This window comes from Macrosteles quadrilineatus, unplaced genomic scaffold (genome assembly GCF_028750875.1).
Source record: "Macrosteles quadrilineatus isolate MER2022 unplaced genomic scaffold, UCM_ALF_1.0 Scaffold_1__1_contigs__length_201487025, whole genome shotgun sequence".
Classification (NCBI taxonomy): Eukaryota; Metazoa; Arthropoda; class Insecta; order Hemiptera; family Cicadellidae; genus Macrosteles; species Macrosteles quadrilineatus.
Window position 1 is genome coordinate 25,885,595 of NW_026542594.1, and position 23,071 is coordinate 25,908,665.

Genomic DNA, 23,071 nt, shown 5'->3' on the forward strand with positions numbered 1-23,071 from the left:
GTTCAAACTCCGCCCCCAGCAGTTCAACACCAACTGAAATATCTTGGCAAAATATTGGGTAAAACCCTGTCACCCTCAATCTATATTGTAAACGCAATATTAAACGAAATATTTATCCCTAAAAATCTTTATCGCCACCTACGGGAGCCCTAGCATACGCTAAAGCGGAGTTATATAGTTCGAACACCCGACAAAGACCCTACCGTGAGTTTTATGTCTAAAAGAATAAAATGAGGTTAATTGCTAAATAAATGCCTTGACTGAAATAATAAACACTGCTAAGAAAATCGGCGAGTTACCTGTATACTCCAGGGATCTCCACTAAAACACTTAGCGGAGTAAAATCTTGCTAATGGCAAAATCACTAATCACTGACTTGAAACGTCTGATCACCAGTAATCGCAGGATTAGAATGGCCGTCGCATCCCTAGCCCACAAGGGATCTCTTCTCTTTCCCCCTCCCTAATCCTCTAGGGATGGGGAATCAGCTGATTCAATTCCCAGCTGATCGGTGAGGTCACAAGTTCAAACTTGGCGCTGTCACGACTCACAACACAACGCCAAGACAGCCGACTAGTGGTACAGTTTATGTTGTTAATGTTGTTATTTACCTGCGCCGACTTTGAAATTATACGGCGGAACTTAAAGATCGTCGCTGATTTAAACAAAACATATAATTTCCATCCGTGATGTGTCCAACAAAGTGTATGCATGTTATGTACGTGATATCAAATCAAATCAATCAAATCAAAATATCCTTTATTCATTTAAGTACAATTGTACAGGAATAGAGTCAGATCTTACGAAATAAAATGTTTTACATTTAAGAACTAATAATAAGACAGAATATTTATTTTATTTGTTCTCCCAAAACTCTTCAAGAGAATAAGGGGCAATTTTAATCAAATACTGTTTCAGACAATTTTTAAACTTTTTTGTATCATTTTCAGTTAGAAGTATTTTTGGAAGATGGGACATAAATTTATTTCCTGTGAATTTTGTTTTCTTTTTATAAAATTCTAGATTGTGTCTATCAATTTGAGATTGAGAACGAGTGTTATAATTATGACTAATTTTGTTTGATACCTGAGTTTTTGTAATATTTTTTGCATAAATAATAGTTTCCAAGATATATAGTCCATGAACAGTTAGTATTCCAAGATCGGTAAAAATATGTTTTACCGAATCTTTCCTTTCCAAATTAAACATTGCCCTAATTGCCCTTTTCTGGTACGATAAAATCCGTTTTAAGTTTTTTGATGTAGTTGCTCCATATTATATACAGATTCCATAAGCTAAATTAGAATGAACTAAGGCATGATATTGTATTCGTGATCGTGGTTTACCACCCTAGCTTAAACAACAACTTTGACCGTACTTCCCAAAGGTTTATATTAGGCGTGGGGGTTAAATGAAAATAGTTTATCACCTGTTTTGTACATAACAATGCTATTCTGTGACTTGTATAGTTCTAAAACAGTGTCTTTAGTGATTTCGCCAAAAGTGAGGTTATCCCTACTTCAACCCTAGGATAGGCCTAAAACAGCCTATTTACCTTACCATGATGGGTTTACCACCATCACCACCCAGGTAAGGAATATAGGCCTTCTGATAACTAAATAATAAATATTAACCCTTTGCGGTCTCATAGCCATTTTAGAAAAAGTGCCTCTCAACTCGAATGGCCAGCCAGCCCTGCTGGACACGGTTACGTTCTATATCAGCTTGTCATGTTTACACGGCGCAGTGCCTCACAGGTTGTACGGCCAGCACTGCTGGCCACTACTAATTCCCCCGTCAGCTTGTCCGGCCAGTATAGGTGGACATCCAACACACTTTTTTTTTAACATTGTTTAATTCTCCTGTAGGCTGCAGCGCTGAACAGAGATAGTACCTCGATTCAGAGAATATTAAAATTTTAGTTTGTAAGGTCTCCACCTCTGTATTACACCATTTTCACTTTAAAATAACCTCAACTGTCAGTCTGTTGTTGTCATGTGAAACTGTGATGTGAGATTACATTTACCAGGATAAAATATTATTAATTGTGTAACTGTAGAATGACTAGAAAAGGTTTTTGGATTAATCTGTTGATATAAGAAATGAACTAGTTCATGGCCTAGTTTCATATGGAAAGGGAAATTGTACATAGTTTCCATAGCAACAGTAGTTCTTTTGAAGATTTTAAAAATTAAATATTTTATTGTGTATGAACTTAAGCAGTAAACTTTGAATTTAGTTTTATTTCTTTTTTCATTAGATTTCAATAAAATATAAAAATGTTAGACTTATTTGAATTAATTTTTTAGTTTCAATGTGTAAAACCTTAGCCCTTACCATAATTGACAAAAACTAAATACTTGATACAAGCTGGTGTAGCTGGGTTGGCAGAATAGTGACCGACCAAACAGAGAAACTACAATGGCCAGTAGTGCTGGCTGTACGACCTTAGAGCCACGGTGCTGCGTAAACAATGACAAGCTGACTCAGAAACAGCTGAGGCCAGCACTGCTGGCCATTCGAGGGCAAAGGCATCGATATATAACAAATATGGATCGCGCGCTGCATGTGTTGCTTGAGCCGAAACGCGGTCCAGCACTGTCAGACACCCCCCACTACTTTACGGACACTGCCACTACTGTCAGTATAGCTGTACAGTGGAAGTGCGTGGTTTTATTTTTTCGTAGTAGTATTTCGTTGACGTGATGTACTTCGATCATGCCAGAATCGTGTTCTGCATTCAATTACACAAGCAGAAGAAGTAAGAACAGTTCAATTTCGTACGAAAGAAAATCTCATACGTGATTCAGAAATGTTGAACGAGTGCATGGAATACCGGTACTTTCAGACTTTGAAAATTGAAAATGTTTCAATTTTGCAGCATCCTAGAAAAACCCTTTGCCCTAGGGTTCATGACTAATATATGTTCCATAAGAATTATAACCAGCAGATTATTAGATGACTTAAATTTTTAAGTACATCTTAACATAGGCTATAAGTTTTCTCAAGACCATTTTTTTGGAGCTGTTGTTTTCCACATATCTAACGTGGAGTTTGGGGAGGATAACCACGAAATTAAAGGAGCAAAATCCATAGGAAACTTTTTTTTTAAGATATTTCGTTTTAGCAAAGCAAAAGAAGCAACCTTAGCAGCTGTAAATGCAAAGGTAGGGATTAGGCAAAGGTAACGTTTGATGTTTTGTACGTGAGTGATTTTGTAGTTTTGGTGTATATACAGGGTGTCCCGCAAGTAAACAGCCAAACTCCGGGAAATAGTTCTATGGGTCAAAATAAAAAGAAAATCAAGAATAACATTTTTTCCAAAATCGCTTTGTTAACCAGGTCCCATTTTACAACTAAATATCGTAATATTTCAGCTATTTCTTATTCGATCTTTTTGAACTTTGTATGTTTGATACGGGAAAAAATGCTAAATAGAAGTGTTCTTGACATTTTTTTTCATAAAGCCGGGTTTTCCTAGGCGCGGAATCGGCGAGCGGAGAGAGGAACGCGGAGAGCGGACTCCACTTGTCTTAGGCAATTTAATGTTACTGTTTTCCTAGAAGCGGAGCGGAATGCCATGTTAATTTCAATTCCGCTCTCCGCGTTCCTCTCTCCGCTCTCCGCTTCCGCGTCTAGGAAAACCCAGCTTTTCAGCCGTTTTTGAGCAATTTAAGTTAAAACAATTACAATGGTCGCCATTTTGAAATTTTAAGTTTAATCAAGATGATTTTTTTCTAGCATTGGTCTTTTCTATCTTAACCTACATACCAAGTTTTATAAAGATCGGTTGAAAATTTCAAAAATAAAAATGTTTATGTAAAAAATACAAAATGGTGGATATCTGGTTAACGAAGTGATTTGAAAAAAAATGTTATTCTTGATTTTCTCTTTATTTTGACCCATAGAACAAATTCCCGGAGATTGGCTGTTTACTTACGGGACACCCTGTATATGATATCTCGTTTTGTTAAGCAAGATATTTTCCTGAATTTATGTGCAAATTAAATTTGTTAAAGCAAACAAATAAACCTTAGAATATGTAAATGCAAAGGTTGGCATTATAGGCAGAAATTAACAAAACATGCTTTGTTTAGCAACGTATGATGTTTTGAACGCGTGTCCTTATGTAGTTGTGTTTTTTCTTTATGATTTTGTTTTATTAAGAAATGTATTTTCATAAATTGAGTGTACAGATTAAATTATAAATATATAGGCCTACTCTTGTCTTTAATTGTTCCTATTTCCTCTGTTCTTATAATTTAGTTAGCAAAACTGTTCCAAAACTGTTTTACATTATTGGAGTTTTTATCAAAATATATTTATTATTTTTCAACAAACAAAATCAATTAAACTTACACAATAAACAGTTAATACTGTAAAATATAGATAACGAATGTTAAAACGATGCAATCACATGTGATGTAGGTGTTATTCAAGTGTAAAATAACATTGCATTAAATGAAAACGCTGCTCCTGCTACTCAGCGCGCGATCCATTGTGTTAATATATCGATGGGCAAAGGGTGAAACCCTAACCTCTCTATAATTTTGACCCATTACACCCCCCTCCAACTTCGGGGAGCAAAAAAAAAAAACCGACAAAAAAAAGGTCAAATGCCTAGGGCTTAAAAAATAAAAGTCTCCAAGGAATTCAAGGCCTCTTATTCCCGAACAAAGGAAAAACCTTTTACAGAAAAAAAAAACCAAACACAAATGTGCCATTCAGAAATAAACAACAAAAATAGCTAGCGAGCATTAAAAATAAACAAAATAAAAAGACTTCTAATTATCTAACGTCGTTTGATGTTACTCCCACCCAAACGACCGTCTTAACATGGCAGGACGCACTTACGCGGCTACCATCCGAAAAATAGATGCGCCACTTCCTGTTCCGTCGCTGACGGCGCGTGCTAGCTGGTGCCTCCTCCACCATCTTCTGAGGATTTCGTCAGGGATTCAGGGCTGGGGTCCTGACCTCCCCGGCTAGTACGCTGTCACCGACCGCCGTCCCCTGCCTTGTCTCGGCACCGTGACAACGATTCGAGCGGGGTTTTGCACCCTCACCTCAGGTCGTTGCACCAGCGGCCTCTACTCTCTCACGGGCTTCCATCTGGGAGGACGTCTACCTCGGGTTTCACCCCAATCCAAATGCCATCTTGCCTCCTGGGGTGCCTGTCCGTCGGGGTATGTCCCTCCTGAGGTGTTCTGGTTGGTGTTGGGCAGGACCACTCCTCTGCCAACTAGGAACCTCAGCTAGTCTCCGTTGTGGGTGCGGTCGCCTTTCCCACTGCCGGTTCTGTCGGTCCACTCGACTCCCACCAGGCTGACGGGATGTCAGTCTTGAACAATCAGGGGCACCGCATCTCGTCGCCAACCGGTTGACTCTCTGATCACCGTACTGAAATTAGTCACCTCTAGGCAGAGGTTGATCTCCGGGGTTGGGTTGAAGCTATACATTGCACCCCCCTGTTCCAAATCCTGCGGGCGCCCATGACCCTCCCTGTAGCAGCAAGCCTATGTACTCATGAATGTTAATTAAATACATTTAATTGGAAATCAATTCAGGCAACTCGAAATTCACAGTCGGCAGGTTTGCTGCCGCGGGGGTGATATTTTTTTTTCATTTATGACTACATCTAATTTGAACCAACTAGCAACAAAAAGCTGTGAAAAATAATAATTCAACTTTTTTGTTGTTGTTTAGGTGCAGTGGTAGAACATTTTGTTTATGGTAGATGTTCTATACTCTAGCATACCATAAATTAAAAGAACCAAATTTTCGTGTCCTCTCCCATTGCAAACGCGTCCGTTAGCGCGATAACTCGAGCAAAAATGATCCGATTTTGATGAAATTTGGTACAAACCTGTAAACCTACGTCTATTCTAACGAGTTCGCGAACTAGCATAATTGGACTATGGGAACTGAGGTTTATGGGGGGTTTTATGAGGTAAAAATTGGGTTTTCCAATTTTTGACCCTAAAAACACAGAATTTCACAATTTCTTTCCAAACCATTTTGTAGAGCTTAAAAAATAAATAATTTTGTATATTGAAGCGTTATTATGCGCCTAATGGTTATGGAGAAAATTCCAAATAATTGTTAACTTAATATTCCAATGTTATTCTTATTGAGAATAAGTCAACTGTTGTAGTTTGCTTGTTTATGAACATATTTTGATCAAATTTGGAAAATACATCCATTTCTAACTAAACGATTAACATTTATAACATAAAACACTTTTTTACCCTCCCTGTTGCAGCTACCTTCGTTAAACTAATTCTATTTAAATTAAATAGGGAATAAATGTGATATTTTTATGGAGGCGTTTTAGTGTAAATCCAATCATGCAAATGGAAATTTGCTTAGTCTGCAGGTTTGCTGCGGCGGGGGTATTAATACATTTCTAATAGTAGATTTATTGGTGGAATTCATTGGTTTCCATAACATTTTCTGTAGGTCTAGCACAAAATTGTGTTTATTTACAATGGTTTTCCATCACTTGAAACCACAAGGTTGTTATAAAAATGCAGGGCCGTATTTTCCTAACGGCGGACATGGCGGTTGCCGGGGGCCTCACTTAGGGCCTAACATTTTTTAATCTTGATTAATTTATTTCACCCATAATCTGTTTCGCCGTGATCGTGGAAGACGTTGATGAAATATCCGCGATCTTCACTGAAAAAATCAAAAGATCTTCACTGTTTTGCCGTTAACGTAGGAGTTATCACTATTCAACTGCGATCGTGGAAGATGTTCACCATTTCTCCGTGGCACATGAGTGGTTCATGATTTTGCCGCGATCGAAGGAGATGAAGATGACGTCTCAGCGCTCGCGTAAGATGCTTACTATAGTTAAGATTCTTGCGCCCTTTTATAAAACGGCTTGACTGTTTCGCTTCTGGATTCGTCAATTGTCGATGAACTTGGTATCAAGGATTGTTCCTTTGACAACATGCTGGTCCCACAATACATCTGAATCAAAGAGAATAGATTTTAAAATAAAAGGATTTTACAATGATAAAATCTTTTGAAAGGGGTTAGAACTCAGTCCACTTTTGAGTTACCACACCAACAAATAGACAGTGTCAAATTCAGGAAGATCTCACTTTGACTCGATCAACCAACCTCTTCCAATAGCGGGTGTCAGGCCCACTCTCTTGATAAGAACTGTAATCTAATTGAAATGAAATGAAAATGCTTCTTTATTGAGGCGAACTTAGGACCACATGGTCCTTTCTTACAGTTAACCTCTAAAAAACTAATAATAACAACAAAATAATAACAAGAAATACAATAAAGTTTGTAACATAGCTAGTAATAAAATAGCATAAATCTATTCTCCTTCCCTAACATACAGTCACACACACATACACCCTCTGCTGCATCTAGGCCTAACGCACGCCATCCCGCCAAGCCACGGCCATCCGGTCAAGGTAATATTCTTTCAGCGCCACCATCAGTCGGGATCGGTTTTCTATAGATTTGATGGGCAAAGGTATGGAGTTCCATAGGCGGCAGGCTGTTACTAAAAATGATTTATTATAAACAGTTGTTCTATGATGAGGAATGCGAAGCATGGACGAGCCAGAGCGGGTATCCCTTGCGCCTCTTCCATTCAAAAATTTAAAATTATTTGCAAGATAATTTGGAATTCCAAGATTGATGACTGAATGAGTAATGGAAAGTATTGGTATTTTTCTGACGTCTAATTCTAACCTGTAAGATTATTGAAGGTCCAACTAACGCTCCAGTACTGTCATGTTGCCTTCTTATTTATTTATCATTTCAATGGCTGAAGCCAATACATATGATGATTAAGATTGTGATACAATTTGAAGGAAATAACAAGATGCAAATGTAATACAATTCAGAACAGAAGCAAGCTACGATATAACAATAAATACAGCAATAAATACAATTACAACAATAAATACAACTACAACAATAAATAGCAACAATAAATTCAAGTTGACAAACAGGAAGAAGTTCACAATAATGATCTACTAATCTAAGAAAATTATTAGATAATAGCATTTGAGTGCAAAAACAGAAACAAAAATTATTCATGTACCAAAACAAGCAAAGCAACAACCCAAACATAACAGAAAATATGCAAACCATACTGCCGTAAAATTATACAAAACCAGAAAGGGCAGTAGAAAAATTTGCATACACAGAGAGGCACAGGCACAAAACACAGAAAGATCTTCACTTCACCACTTCGAAATAGCCAGCGACATATTAAAAAGATCAATATCATCAGGTAGAGCATTTACGAGACGTTGGGCTCTGGGCAATGGGCTGAAGAGATGATAGTTAGTGCCGAGATGCTCACGAGAGAAGAGGTCCTTGGATCTTGAAGATCTACCTGCCATGAAGTTCAGAAGTTTGAGAAGTCCGGGACAGTCGATGAAGCCATTGCCCAGTTTGTAAATGAGCAAGATATCCTGGATCTCCAATAGAAGGATTTGAAGGGCCACGGAGATGTCATGGATATTCTTCAATGAATATTCTTGGTTTTCTACATGGAAAGTGTGCACAATTTCAAGATCGTTTGGAAGAAATTTTTACCCTACTCTCATATGAAGAATCATTGATTCATGACATGGTAAAGAAATGTTTTGAATTAGAAAAATATGGAGAAACTAGATCAAATTACCCGAAATTGTCTAAAGAAGAAGAAGGTGGAGTATCAATCCTTGAGGATACCATAAAGAAAACTGGAGATCATTACAAAGTTGGTCTTTTATGGAAAAAGGACAAATTTAATTTTCCTCCAAGCTCTGACAATGCTCTGAGAAAGTTAAATACTCTTGAAAAGAAAATGGAAAAAGATCTGGAATTTAAAGAAGCTTACACAACCAAGATTGATGAATATATCGAAAAAGTATAGAAAACTCAGCCCTGTTAATAGCTGCTATCATAACATTTTGAACATTCTATCTACCCCACTTTGGAGTATTCAACCCGAACAAACCTAACAAAATAAGATTGGTTTTTGAAGCTGCTACTAAATCGCATGGAGTTTCGTTCAATGATACACTACTCAATGGTCCTGACTATTTGAATCCATTGCCATCTGTGCTGTTGAAATTTCGGTTCAGAAAATATGCTATCATGGGAGATATAAAGGAGATGTTTCATCAGGTGAATATAAGAGATGAAGACTTTGATTCGCAAAGATTTCTGTGGTGAAAAGACAAAACAAAACCCCTAGGTACCTACATTATGAAAGCGATGACCTTTGAAGCAACACTCTTCACTGTTTGTTGTAAACCATAAGGCCCCAGGTACGATACGAGCGGTATGAGCTCTGACATCGGGACTCATTTAGTTGCGTGTAAATTTGTTGAGGTTGGCCACGATACATCTGAGCAGTGAGCGGCGGTAAGCGACGCCGCTCATGATTCCAAATTCAAACAAATTTTCGCGAAAATGCCGCTTGCCGCTTAGGTGAGTCATGCTTCAGTTCAGCCGAAAATGGCAGAGGCATAGCAGCAAAAGTGTGAGCCTCCAGCCAAATTCAAGAATACAGAGGTGAAATTGAGTGATTCTCTGAATAGTATTGTGTTGATAAGTGAGGTGCAGTCCAGGGATTCAATTCAATTCAATTTAAACTTCTTTATTCATTATTTTGTACAATATATACATCGAATAGTGTCAGGTTGTACAACAACTCAAACTAGCCTAAGTGACAATCTCATCCATTATGCAGGAGACTGAAAAGGTGTTTATGTATTCATTACTAGCTGTTTGCCCGTTCTACGTACGGGAATCTTGTAGTAAGTTAAAACCTTATATTCATAACAGGAGTTGGTTTGCATATTTAGTGTGCATTTTTCCAGATATGATGGCAAAACTATAACTGTTTAGGAATACATATAAACCTTCTCAAATTCAATATCTGACAGTTTCAAAGCCAAAACGAATGCTTCGCAATTAAATGTCACCCGATCGTGTTAGTCCATATTTTATATCTAACGATGAAAGGAATTGCTTTACAGTATAGATCTATGAGGCATAGCCCTAAGGTAGGCCTGTAATTGAAAGTTACTTTTCACACTGGTTAAAAGTAGTTAAAACACTACCTCAACCTCACTACTGCACACTTTATTTGGGTTGAAATTTTTATTAACAATGGTGCTCTTGTCTTTTCCACAAAAAATAAGGACATTAATGCATTACCAATAGACATACACGCACAAATGCAGAATTGAGTCCACACAACATTTTGGAGTCCAGACAGAAAACGCTAAAAATTATACAGTAAGACATCAATTAAATTTAATAAGCAATAAGGTGCAGTGTTTATAAATAAATAGTGAAAATAGTGATGTGTTTGTATGTAAAAATTATTCTTACCGGTACTGCTACCACCGGTTCTAAGGAAAAGTAGCAGTACCGGTACCAAAAACCAACGTTTACATTTGAGAAAAGAACTGTAGTACTTACGACTAATTCAAACTGTCCTTCTAATCAAACTGTATTATAGGTGTTAATCAGCTGGCAATTATATAAATAAATAAATACACACAGGCCACAAAACATGTAACATGTAACGTAAACAACGTAAAGCTTTGAAAACTCACTATGGTTTGCTAAAAAAAAAACTTTCACTTGATGTGATGCAGTACCGGTACCGGAAGTTATTAATCTCGTTTGGTTTTAATTTTTTTTTTTTTCGAAAATCAAAGTTATTTTCTATTAATAGCATTATTTGTAAGCAGCTTTTAATGTTAACATATTAATGACAGTTTGAAGAAACCACCTTTATTCAAACAAAGGTTTCTTAAGATTACGTAATCTCTAAACGATAATCGGTACATATATCTAGCAAACATTCGGAGGAAATGTGACAAAAAACGCACAAATCTGGGGTTTTGTACGTTTGTAGTTTTATTTCCTAAGTAGGAAAAGTACCGATATCGTTGTCGAAATGTAAGTAAGTAGAAACCAAAAGTGACACATTGGAAAAGCGAGTTTAGCTACATCTGTTAAGTTAAACCTCTGTTACAGTACGATCGCAGCGAAATCAGAAAGATCTTCCAAGATCGCAGCAACATCCACAATCACCCACTGCAGTCGTGATTTTTTACTTTGCACTTTACACAACTGTCCTTGAAGCGCCGTCAATGAGTGGAAACCTTTGTAAGCTACGGTATTGGTGATGATGATTAAAAAAATGTAAGTTTCGTTGCACTAATACAACACTGATTCACGGTATTTTCCCCGGTTATCAAAACTCAAGAACAATCGTTGCACTTGCGATTAATTAAACCGGTTAAGTAAGGCACAACGTTTTTAATCTCACTTGGTTTGGATGTGCTGACAAAACTTGATTGGAAATGGTTGCGGTATTTGTAAACAACTTTTAATGTAAACATATCGGTGACAGCTAGAAGTGAGAACTAATCCAAACAGCTGATCGTTATTTCATAAAATGTAATGTAATAGTAAACATTGGGAGAAAATTTGACAAAAATCAAACAAAATTGGGTTTTTGGTGGTTCGTTATTTTGTTTTCGAAGAAGCGAGGCCATGTTTTTATAGCCAAAGACACTCTCACCAATCCAGTAAATACAGAAAAATGATTAAAACCTTGATCGGTACTCTAGTTTTCTAGGAGTAGGCCGCGTAAAATGACATTTTGGCGTTACAGACGGAGTCACAGAATGGACAGACAAACAGACATACAGACAGAAATTGAGATAAGACTCGTTTCGGCTTTCTTAGGCTATGAAACGTAAAAATAACCAAAAACCACATGATTCTAAGCAATGTACAGACAAAACTGTAATTTTATTTATATAGATGACTGTGATGGGTGGAAAAAATCTTCAAAAGAATACGGAGCTATTTTAATCAGATATTCTTTTAATCTTTTTTTAAATTTGTTTTTATTACTTTCTTTTTTAATTTTTTTGGAATTGTATTTAAATATCTTTGACCGATGTAGGAAGGTTTCTTTTCAAAAAATTTTGTTTGATGTTTATATGTTATTATGGAGTCTTTATGTCGAGTATTGTATTTATGAAGGGTTGAAATATAATCTGAAGGACGAGAATCAGCTTTCTTAATTGCCATTAAAATGCAGTCAAAAATATACTGTACTGGATTGATTGTGTGATAACCTGCACAAATATTTTAAAATACTATAGTCACCAAAAAACTATGGGACTAAGTGGGGACTAAGTTTACCTTAATATTTAATTGTCAGATAACAACTATAGTTGCAATACGTCTTGCGGGTCATCACAGATTGTCCTTTTCAACTAAGCCACCACCGATACTTACGTTACCGCTTACCGCTCAGGTTGATGCACACTGCAGTTTGACTTTTTGTACACTGAAGCTAGTACTTCAGTACTGATTAAGGTATTTTATATGGACGACCTGTTGGATTCGACCAACACAGAAGAGGAAGCTAAACGTTTTGTTCGATAAATAATTGAGATATATAGAGCTGGATGGTTCCAAATTTGTAACTAGATAAACAAGTACTTATGAAAATTCCTGAAAGCTACACAACACTTGACCTGAAACACTTGATGCCCGATACTCGACTTTCTACAGAATGAGTGACTTGGATTATGATGGGACGCAGAATCCAACTGCTTTCTGTTCCATCGCAATATTGAAAAACTTAAATTTCTCGAATCTGAGTATCCGACAAAACGAGAGATTCTTAAAGATGTCCATTATTTCTCCGCGACCATAGCAGACGTTCATAATTCCACAGTGATTGGAGGAGACGAATATGATGTCCCCGCGATCGCGCAAAATGTTCACTGTTTTCCGCAACCACGGGAGACATACATGTTTTGCTGTGATCACAGAAGACGTAGATGATGTCTCCCAATCGTGTGATTGTCCACTATTTTAACGCCTATATTTTGTACATGATAACAGATTTTGTATAAACTGATTATAGTAAATCAATACATATATGTTAAATAAATTATTTCGAAAACCACCCAATGTTGATCCAATGTCCGAATATTAAAATTTTTTACTCAACCAAGAAGAAATTAAAAATATCTGGTCCTGACGTAATACTCAGAATCAGAATATAAAAAAGGGCCTCTCTGGTGAGAGCCGCCGGCTCAGGGCCCTGTGAGCATGATAACATGTTATTATGTTTATACAATATCTTATACTGTATTTATTTTATACTATCATGAAAATCGTAAATTTGTAGGCCTATACTTTATTTTTTACCTCTTGAATAAATAAAACACCTCGAGCAATGCTTGGTCCCCTGGTACTAAATAAGTTAAAGTTAAGTAGTTGTACTTCTTCTGGATTATTACTTGGCAAAACCTGAATGAATTTTAGTTTTTGTATGTCAACATAACTATTTTGTTTTTAGTCATGGAAAAGGAAAATTCTCTCCCAATGGACTGAAGATCTGTGTAGACTACTTTGCTGCCAGGGGCCACACCAACATAAAGATATTCATGCCACTGTTTCGACAAGAACAGTTCTCATCTGAGCTTTTGACAGAATTAAAAACCAAATGTGATGTTGTATTTACTCCAAGCCAGTGCATTAATGGGCAGAGGAGAACACCATATGATGATCGGTAAATGATTTGTAGTACTGTACGCATAATTCCTAATATTCTATCTCTAGGAGAGTAAACTGGTCTAGTGGTAAAACATGGGTCTTCGGTTCCGGAGGTCCCAGGTTCTAATTCCTCCAATCACCAATGGATTTTATCTAAGAGATAATGCCACAACCCTCTTAGCCTAGTCTGAAGTAATGTGTAAAATGATCCCGGGCTAGAGCCCAGAATCCTGGGATCTGAAGGTGGGGCAAAAAAAACCTAATCAACCATATCTACCAAACTATTCTACTTAGAGCAGAAAAGCAGCAAAAAACCACCGTCCTCTCAAGTTCTGCACTAGAGTTTTGCCAGAGATCTATAACTGGAATAGATATTTTAAATCAAAATATGGATTAAAATTCGTGTTAAGAATGAATCGATTTGAGTAGGGTTAAATCTAGCCTAAAATGACAATTTTTATGTAACTAATAGTAATATTCACACTGTTAATAACAGTTTGATATAATAATCACTTCTTGTAAATATTTTATCATATTTCAGAAGCTGACCTTGTTTTCTAATGTTTTCTACATATGTTTCCCTACTTAGGCATTGCTGTTACCAGTAAACATTTCTTGCATGTATTAATTTGATCTGAAATTAGGCATGTTTACTTAACTTACTTTACCACTGTGACATCATGATGTGTATATTTGTTGTGTATTTTTTTCACTTCCAAAGTAAGTTGCATAGTAGAATTGACAAATATTATTCATCTCTCCAAGTGAGTGTGCATCTGGACCAGGCCTCTCTTCTTCTACTCTTCTCATACACATAAGATCTTTATTAATTGTCTGCTCCTCTTGTTTTCAATATTTCCTCTTCGAACTCAAGATATTTTTTCTTTTTCCAACAAAACTTATTAACTGTTTACATTGGTCTATAACTTCCTGAATATTACAAACATCAATGTATTTACTCTCAAGAATTTTTTGACACCTCAAACATTTAAATTGATCCACACAAAAGGGGGGAGTAGTGTTCACACAAAACAGCTTCACGTATTATAGATATAGATTCCATCAGCTTGAAAGTTCTTAAGTTTGTCCTGGTATCTAGTAAATGGAAAGATACTCGTACAACTGAGATCCATTTAATTTGCATGTTGAAAACCTACCTTTCAATTCATTGAAAAATATAATTAAATTTTTTTTTGTCGAAAACTACATTTGCAAACTAGTTTTATTGGTTGTAATATCATATTAAAGTACAGTACTATGGTACAATTCTTAACTGATCTGTACTTTAATATGAAATTACATTATGAGTACTACAGTGCCTAATATATGATTATTGTATAGTAGGTAGGCCCTACAATTTAATAAATCAAGGCCAACTGCACTACTACAGTACTGGCAAGTGGCAACGAATCAAGGGACAAAACATGGGTTTTTTTTTAGGCTGCAGTTATTTATTTTTATTACTTTTGTGACAACTGTCACGAGTCAGTTATAATATTTAAGCGTTGCTGGCGATGTTAACTTTTTGTTGGAACTTTGGCGTCTCAAATTCACTAACAGTAAGTCTAATTTACTAGTAGGCCTACTAATGTATCTTCTAGTACCAGGTTTTCCTTTAATCCTGCCAGCGGCTGCTATCTTTAAGCCGGATTATAGAGTTTCTACTGTAATATGTAAAGAAAAACATTATGAAAGTAAAAGGTCAGAAGCTCAAAGTGTTAATATTAGCAAAGCCAATCTCCATTTTTATTAGATTAGATTAAATATTAGTTCTTTACTATTCATGTTATTTATTAGTTCAGCTTTAACTTATGTTAAATAGATAAATTATTATTTGATTATGGTTTCTTGGAAAATGTTTTAACCATACCTGATTTACCTACCTAGCATGTATGGGATACAGCTAATGTTGTATTTACATATTTATCTAGATTCATAGTGCAGTATGCCACTGAATTCGGAGGCGTTATTGTCTCAACGGACAACTATCGAGACATTTCAACAGAAAATGTTAGATGGAGAGACACAATTGCTAAAAGGTAATCATGTTTTTTATTACTAATTGCAGTTTAGCTTGTTGTTATATTTCATTTACTAGATACAAATTAACTTTAATTCAATAATATTTAAATTATGTTATTTTGTAAGAGATGAGTTTGAAGGCTTAAGGATTAACTAGATGGCGTTCGCAGAGTCACCCACAAAATTGAGTGGAGTCATCAGGGTTCATATTATATTGTTATTGACCTTCTCCATCGAGCTTCATAATTATTTGTACCTACAATTTTAAGTGAAGACAACATTTGTGTAGATAGATATTGTACCTACAATTTTAAGTGAAGACAACATTTGTGTAGATAGATATTGTGGTAATTAGATTGGCTACACATTGTTTTGTAGTGAAAGGGAGTAATAAACACAGAGATGTCATTTTAGGCCTTTTCGGAGATCAGCATTTACATTTTAAGTTTAAGACCTCCTCGGTTGGTCATCAACTTTTTCTCAAACAGGGCGGTACAGTTCCAGCTAGTGACAACCTAGAGATCATAATTTAAGTTTTGAATTCTACTATTTCGGCCACTGATAAATAACTGCATAAGAGGACTTCATGTGATGGTAATTATACAAGTGAAAACTCGAAATATAAGGCATTCTCTTAAATCTAAGACCTTCAAAACTGCTAAAACATTACTAACTAGCCAACTAAATGAATATACTCAGTTAAACAATTTAACATGATTTTTAACAATATCAAATTTAGATTGACTTGAATGAATTGTAATTTGAATTTATTTTGATTTTAATAAATGTGAACATTTAAAAATAAAAATGTTTACAAAAGTTATATTAACACTCACATTTGCATTGATTTCAGCGTTTAAACCATAACACATGTGTTACACTTTGATAATCTTTATAATCAATCGGAAAGTGATCAAAGACAAAGATTAAGCCGTTGAGTTTTAGCTTAAATTGTTGTGCTTCCTAGAGGTCCTTGTTGATCTTAGTTGTTAATTTAGTTGGATGGACCGAAAACAAACATGTTTGTTTCGTTATTCAAAATGGGACTGTCAATAAACGTTCAAACAAGATGTTAAGGCTATTAGTATAAGATCAAGCTAGTGTCATTTGATTATATTCATGATCCACACAGTTTCTGTTCTAATATCTGTGGAATAATACCACAGCCTCCTTTAACTACAGGCCGCGGCGTTTGAAGTGGCAACACCGCATCGGATGATCCAGCTACACCACTGAACGCTTGCGCTCGCGCCACAGAGGATTGGAACAAGCACGCAAATCATCTATCAATTTAGATGTTTTATATCTGACAACACTGATGTGTAGGAAAATAAGTAAATAATTATATGAGGTTTTCATGTCAATACAAGAATGTAATGCAATACTACTACTACTACTGCTGTGGCCACTGGTACCCTAGATGGTACTTGGCCTCCCCAACACACTGCCTCCATAGGTCTCTGCGTCTTGCATCTTCCTTCCTTCTCCCTAGCTTCCTCAGGTCTTTGGTCGAACCATCTAAGTTTCGGTCTTCCAAGGGGTCTTCTACCTTCTGGGTTATTCCTCAAGATGTTCTTTGATAGGGAGTTGTCATCTTTTCTTAGAATATGCCCTGCCCATCTCAGTCTTCTGCTCCGTAACTCAGCGACAATATCCGGATCCTTAAATAATTCTCTAAGTTCCCAATTATGTCTCGATCTCAATTGTCCATCCTCAAAAATCGGTCCGTACACTTTCCTCAAAATCTTGTTCTCAAATACAATAGCTTTCCTTTCTGATTTCTTGCTTAAGATCCAATTTTCTGAACCATACAGGAGAACTGGTCTGATGATTGTCTTATAAATCCTGAGTTTGGTGGTGTGGGATATTATTTTTGAAGTTAGTAACTTGTGACAGGCCGAAAAACTTTTTTGTGCTAGGTTTAATCTATTTTGTATTTCTAGCTCTTCATCATTATCGCTGGTGAGGATGACTCCCAAATACTTGAAATTTGTTACTTTTTTAAATTTATACTCTTCAATTTCAATGTAGTTGTTATTTTGGTATCTTGGTTGGTCATCATCTTGTTTTCTTCCTTATGTCATAAACTTGGTTTTCTCTTCATTTATGTATATCCCCATTTTTCTTGTATGTTAAAAAAAAATTTTTGTTACATCTTTCATTTCTTCTATATTATGTGTAATTAATACTATGTCATCTGCAAAAGCTAGCAAGTTTATGTTTGTTCCTATCTTAATCCCTACTTCTGTCTTTCTTATCTCCTGAAGGGCTGTTTCTATGGCTAAATTGAACAGCAATGGAGATACCCCGTCTCCCTGCCTCACACCCGTGTTCACCTCAAAGTCTTCCGATACATCTCCATTTACTCTAACTTTGCACTTAAAACCTAAAACACTCAATTTTGTTAGTTCTATAAGTTTTCTTGGTATACCTAGATGCTCCATGTTTATCCACAACTTCATTCTATTTATGGAGTCATAAGCCTTTGAAAAATCAATGAAGAGGCAACAGAATGATTTGTTGAATTCATAATACTTTGCTATTGACTCTTTAAGAATGTAGATTTGATCCGTCGTTGATATGCCTCTGCTAAATGTAATGCAATACTAAATTAAAAGTTTTCGCTAGCCCCGCCTTCCGATTGTCTGTTGCAGGAATATTATCAATGGATTAGTTATTAATGGATGCGCAATAACAGAATGAATGAAGTAATATTTTTACTTCTCATAATACTACATAATAACGTGTAAATAAAACACATACTTAAAATTCATAATAAACTACAGCAAAATTATTAAAACTAAAACAAAAATGCATTTTTGTTTTAGGCTACGGTATTTAATTATGAAGACATTAAGTCGTGCCGTAATTTGATACAAAAGTAATATTCTTGTGGTTAAGCAAAAGGCATATTAACCTGCTTGAAATAATTCTGTTGGCCGACATTAATTAATTATTATTAGCTATGCGATACTACATTACAGCTTGCGGGCAGCGCAACGCGCCGCGCCATAAAACTGAGATTTGGTCGCTCTGTTCAACCCAAAATTTTAACAAAACTATGCATGATAGAAGGAAAAGTTAAATGCAAATAGTAATGTATATTTAATTATCTACAACTTTCTCACAGACAAAATTTCTCTGACCAAGAAACAGAAATTTTAGTAGGCGACTAACTTTTTCACTTCACATTTCCAAAATTGTTCTAACGTGTTAATTAAATATATATATATATACTACCAAATTAAATTTTAATTTTCAAAACCAAACCATTGACATGAAGGGTTTACTCCCTAGCTCTGTACCAAATTTCAAAATTTTATCTCAATTGTAAGGGTGTAAAAATGCAGTATATTTAAACCGCGACCACTAGTTCCGTACTACTGTAATAGTGAAATGGCCGGGAGTTAATGCTCAGTGCGACGTTGCCAATTCTCGCTGACCGCGGCCTGTAGGAGGCTGTGATAATACTATAAGGTATTCTTGATCTACTGCATTCAAAAGCCAACAGCTGATCGTATGCCTTTGTTTATGTGTCAAATACTGCTTCCATAAGGATTACATTAAAACTTTGAGACCCTTTGGGGCGGATTCCTGAGATTTTTTTTAACGCCATATAGATGTTGGCACTCACCGATATGGTCTTTATCGCCATGCAAAATTTGAAATTTGATGCATAAGAATCAGTGTATAAGAGCTTCGCTCGCTCCGCTCAATAATTTGAACTTGGAAAATTTTGGCAAATCTACATTTTAACTTAATTTAGTATGATTCAACTTTCAGATACCTGGGCAAATAAGGGCTCACAAAACTAGTTAAGGGGACTCTCTAGGTCCTGTGATTAAGTTCTATCTCAGTTTTAACCCTTTTGCCGCCACCTTTTTTTACTATTTAGATACAAAAACAGCCAAGGGCAAATTTTACTCTACAAAATTTGCTATAACTTAAGCTATATTTACCAAAGACTAATAATTTTTCCCCTCTGATTCCTTATGAAATTCTCTTTAAAATGATATAACATTGGTACAGTAACACTATTATTTTTGTATTATTATGTATTACGGGCTTTAAAAAACCCTAAAAATAAAATGTAAACAGTAACAAATTAATTACAAAAAAATATTACTAAGATGTCATTGTTATTTTTGTATTATTGTTAGTAAAAACACAAATTTTGGAAAGCCTACCTTCAAAAACCAGCTCATCGTGTTGCATTTTGGAAAACATCCTATGATTCATCAAACCGTTCATTCTGCAATAACTTGGCACTTTGCATTACTTATTCACAAAGAAAAATATTTTCTGTCACACAACTAAGTCCATTTGTGTGGCATATAACAATAAAGCGGTCACGGAAACAACATCACCGTTTTCCGCTATCTCTGCAAAATCTTGTACATTGTCCAAGGTCTTTAAATTATCTTCATCGTCTCCCACGGTCACTTAATTGCAGTGAGCGGTGACAGTCGGAATTCGACTTTTATTTAACGACAAATAAGATTCTCCAGTTTGTAAAGTTTGTATTTAAATACATTGGGATAACTTCTGATATTTTCCTACAATGAATATTGTAAAGAAACAAGCATTTTATGTATTTTCCCAGTGGCAAAAACTAGAACCTTTAGTTATTGAACTATTGTTACCTTTAGCCTTTGGTCTTGCAGATGTGTTTTTAGATTTCTCCAATATATTTTGCCACATAGCCCAGTCATTTTATATTTAAAATATGCTTGAAAAATGTAAAAAATCTTATAGTTCTGGAAATTGTTTTTAAATGTCCCTCCTAGGTGCCTATTTTAACACACCAAAAAACTCCGAGGGTGGGTGGTTGGGAAGTGGCCGCCATCTTAGATTTTAGGGGTTTCCTTAATATCTCTAAAACTATTAATGTTTTGTATAATATATTGAATTAGAAAATTAAATAAGATTAAATTTCATTACATGAAAAGTATATGATGTAACTATTTTGGTTGAACTGTTTACAGGATATGATAAATTAGTAGGATATCTTATTAATTTACTCCTTCAATTAGGAATACATGTAAAATAAATGCTAAAAGTGGCAAAGCCTATAAGGTCAATAGTCACAATAACCGCATTATTTGTTACAGTTTCTTAAATTACAACCTTTTTGTGTTCTCACCCTTGCCGTAATATTGCAAAAATTGTTATGATTAAAGTGTCAAATTACAATAAATGCTATCAGTATTTTATGAATATCGGTTATATTGACCTTAGGTGGATAGGCTTTGCCACATTTAGCATTTATTTTAAATACAAATTTACATGTATTCCTGATTGAAGGAGTAAATTAATAAAATATCCTACTGGTTGAACCAAAATCATATACTCCAAACATCATATACTTTTCTTGTAGGAAATTTAATCTTCTTTAATTTCCTAATTTAATATAGTTATACAAAAAGGTGATAGTTTTCGAGATATGTATTTAGGATATAAAATCCAAGATGGCGCCTCGGAGCTTTTTGGTGTGTTAAAATAGACATTTTAGGACATTTTAAATAGGAGGACATTTTAAAGCAATTTCCAGATTTTTTAAGGCATTAAATGACTGGGCTAACAGTGTGTGGCATCCTCAGGGAGACAGGAAGTTATATTTAGACATTATACACTTTATACACAGCACAATATACAGAGATGGATTTATACATATTTCACCCCTAGTCATAGGCACTATTCTTAGTGCCGCCCCCTTCAGACATCCGTCATAGTATATTTTGTACCTAGGACTGAAAATGAGGTTTTGCAACACGAGAGCGTTGTTTTTAAGTTCAAGACGAAGTTGAGAGCTGCTAAACCTTTTCGGCCTGTGGTACGAACGCCATTTTTCACCACACTATACAAAATTGAGTCTTAAGTTGCCATTTTCACTCAATAAATGCACATTAACAGTTAACACACCTACAACTTTAAGGCTATGTGAAGAAATATTTAGAAGAACGGGAACCAGCAAAAATACTAATAAATAGTTGCTAGGCAACGGTGACATAAAATGCATATGGATATTGCTTGTGTATTTTTTTATATACATTGATGTTTTATGTCGAACAGCTGGTTTTGTGACCCTAGGACCGGAAAAACCTAATCGGCCCCCAATGACGATGACAGCTGCCATTTCGGTTATGGAAAGCAATTAAGTAGCTTTCACCCTCCAATTAACGTTTGTAAAACAGCTAAAAACATCGTAGTGTGGTGAAAAGGCACCCGTAAGCGGCAGCACTAGCCTAGTGTGCCTAGTGAGAAATCCGTCCCTGACAATATATACACAGCACAACTCTGTAAGTTTATGTCGCGGAATCGTTCTCTATATACGTGCTGTGTACATACTGTATAATGTATAAATAGAATATCCCATCTCCCTTTGCCGCCACACACTGTGATGAAATATATTGGAGGAATCAAAACACATCTGCAAGAACAAATGCTGAAGGTAGCAAACAATATAGTTAAATAACTAAAATTGTTCATTATAGATCAATACACTCCACCGCCATTGGGAATGCAAACTGAAAGATATAATCTTTTATTCTTTAATTTTGATCTTATAATCTTTCCAGTCTGAAAGATTATAATACAAAACCAAGGCAACAAAGACTAAGTTTGGAGGCTGGCTAAAATTAGACCTGGGTCTAATGATTTCTTTCAGCTGGAAATGTTCTTTCAAATAAAAATGTTTCTAAACATTTCTATTAGGTAAACTGAAATAGTTCCCTTTCCTTAGATGATTAAATATTTTTCAATGTTTTTTTTTATTATTTTTTTGTACCATTAAGTTGTAGCTTTTTCGGTTTATCTGACATTGCTATCAAACCTTTTTGTCAGCTAGTAGAAACAAAAATAAAATCTTAAAAGAGTTGAAAAACTATTGATTTTTTATTCTAATCTTAGATGTTAATAGCCTACGGTTATTGTGTTGCAGACTTCTTATGTTTACCTGGGTTGATGACTTTCTCATGTTCCCCGTGGATCCCCTCGGAAGATCAGGTCCCACATTGGAGGAGTTCTTGAGGTTTTGAAGGGGAAATGTGTTTGTTTCCAATGTCAAGTACAATGTATTTATAAAGTCAAGTGTGTATACATATAGTAAAAATTTTAGTTTTTGTATTGTTTTGTTTAAAAACGTTAAATATGATTTGAAATTGTGTTAGTGAAATTAATTTGTTAATTATTGTGCGTTTTAAATTATTTATTTTGCTGTGTAAATTAAATATAACCATTTTCTTTCGTATGATAACAATTTTAATGAATGTATCATTGTTTTATCCCAACCCAACTACTTACTAAGTTAACTTGCCCAACATTGAACATTGCCTCAGCTCACAACATTCTGAAAGGAGCACTGATATTTGAAAACTGAAATTAGGGTTGTGGAGAACAGGTGGTTTTGGCTGTACAACTATTATGTTATCTACATGTATTTACTTTGTCAAATGTGTGTCTGTACTTGGTGCATTACTAA

At 35.4% G+C, this 23,071-nt stretch overlaps 1 protein-coding gene across 2 annotated transcripts in view; it reads left to right on the forward strand.

Annotated features, from left to right (window-relative positions):
* LOC129005355 (probable ribonuclease ZC3H12D) overlaps nt 1-22,855 on the forward strand; it is a 40,922-nt gene extending 18,067 nt beyond the window's left edge. Inside the window, exons 1-4 of one of the 2 annotated variants that reach the window (XM_054434229.1) lie at nt 11,102-11,187; nt 13,373-13,585; nt 15,501-15,608; nt 22,532-22,855. In XM_054434229.1, coding sequence (XP_054290204.1) covers nt 11,171-11,187; nt 13,373-13,585; nt 15,501-15,608; nt 22,532-22,628 — 435 coding nt within the window. In that variant the 5' untranslated portion in view covers nt 11,102-11,170 and the 3' untranslated portion in view covers nt 22,629-22,855. Of the gene's footprint in view, nt 1-11,101; nt 11,188-13,372; nt 13,586-15,500; nt 15,609-22,531 lie in introns of those variants that run through there. The other variant, XM_054434221.1, reaches the window with a different exon arrangement.
* The last annotated feature ends 216 nt before the right edge of the window (nt 22,856-23,071 follow it).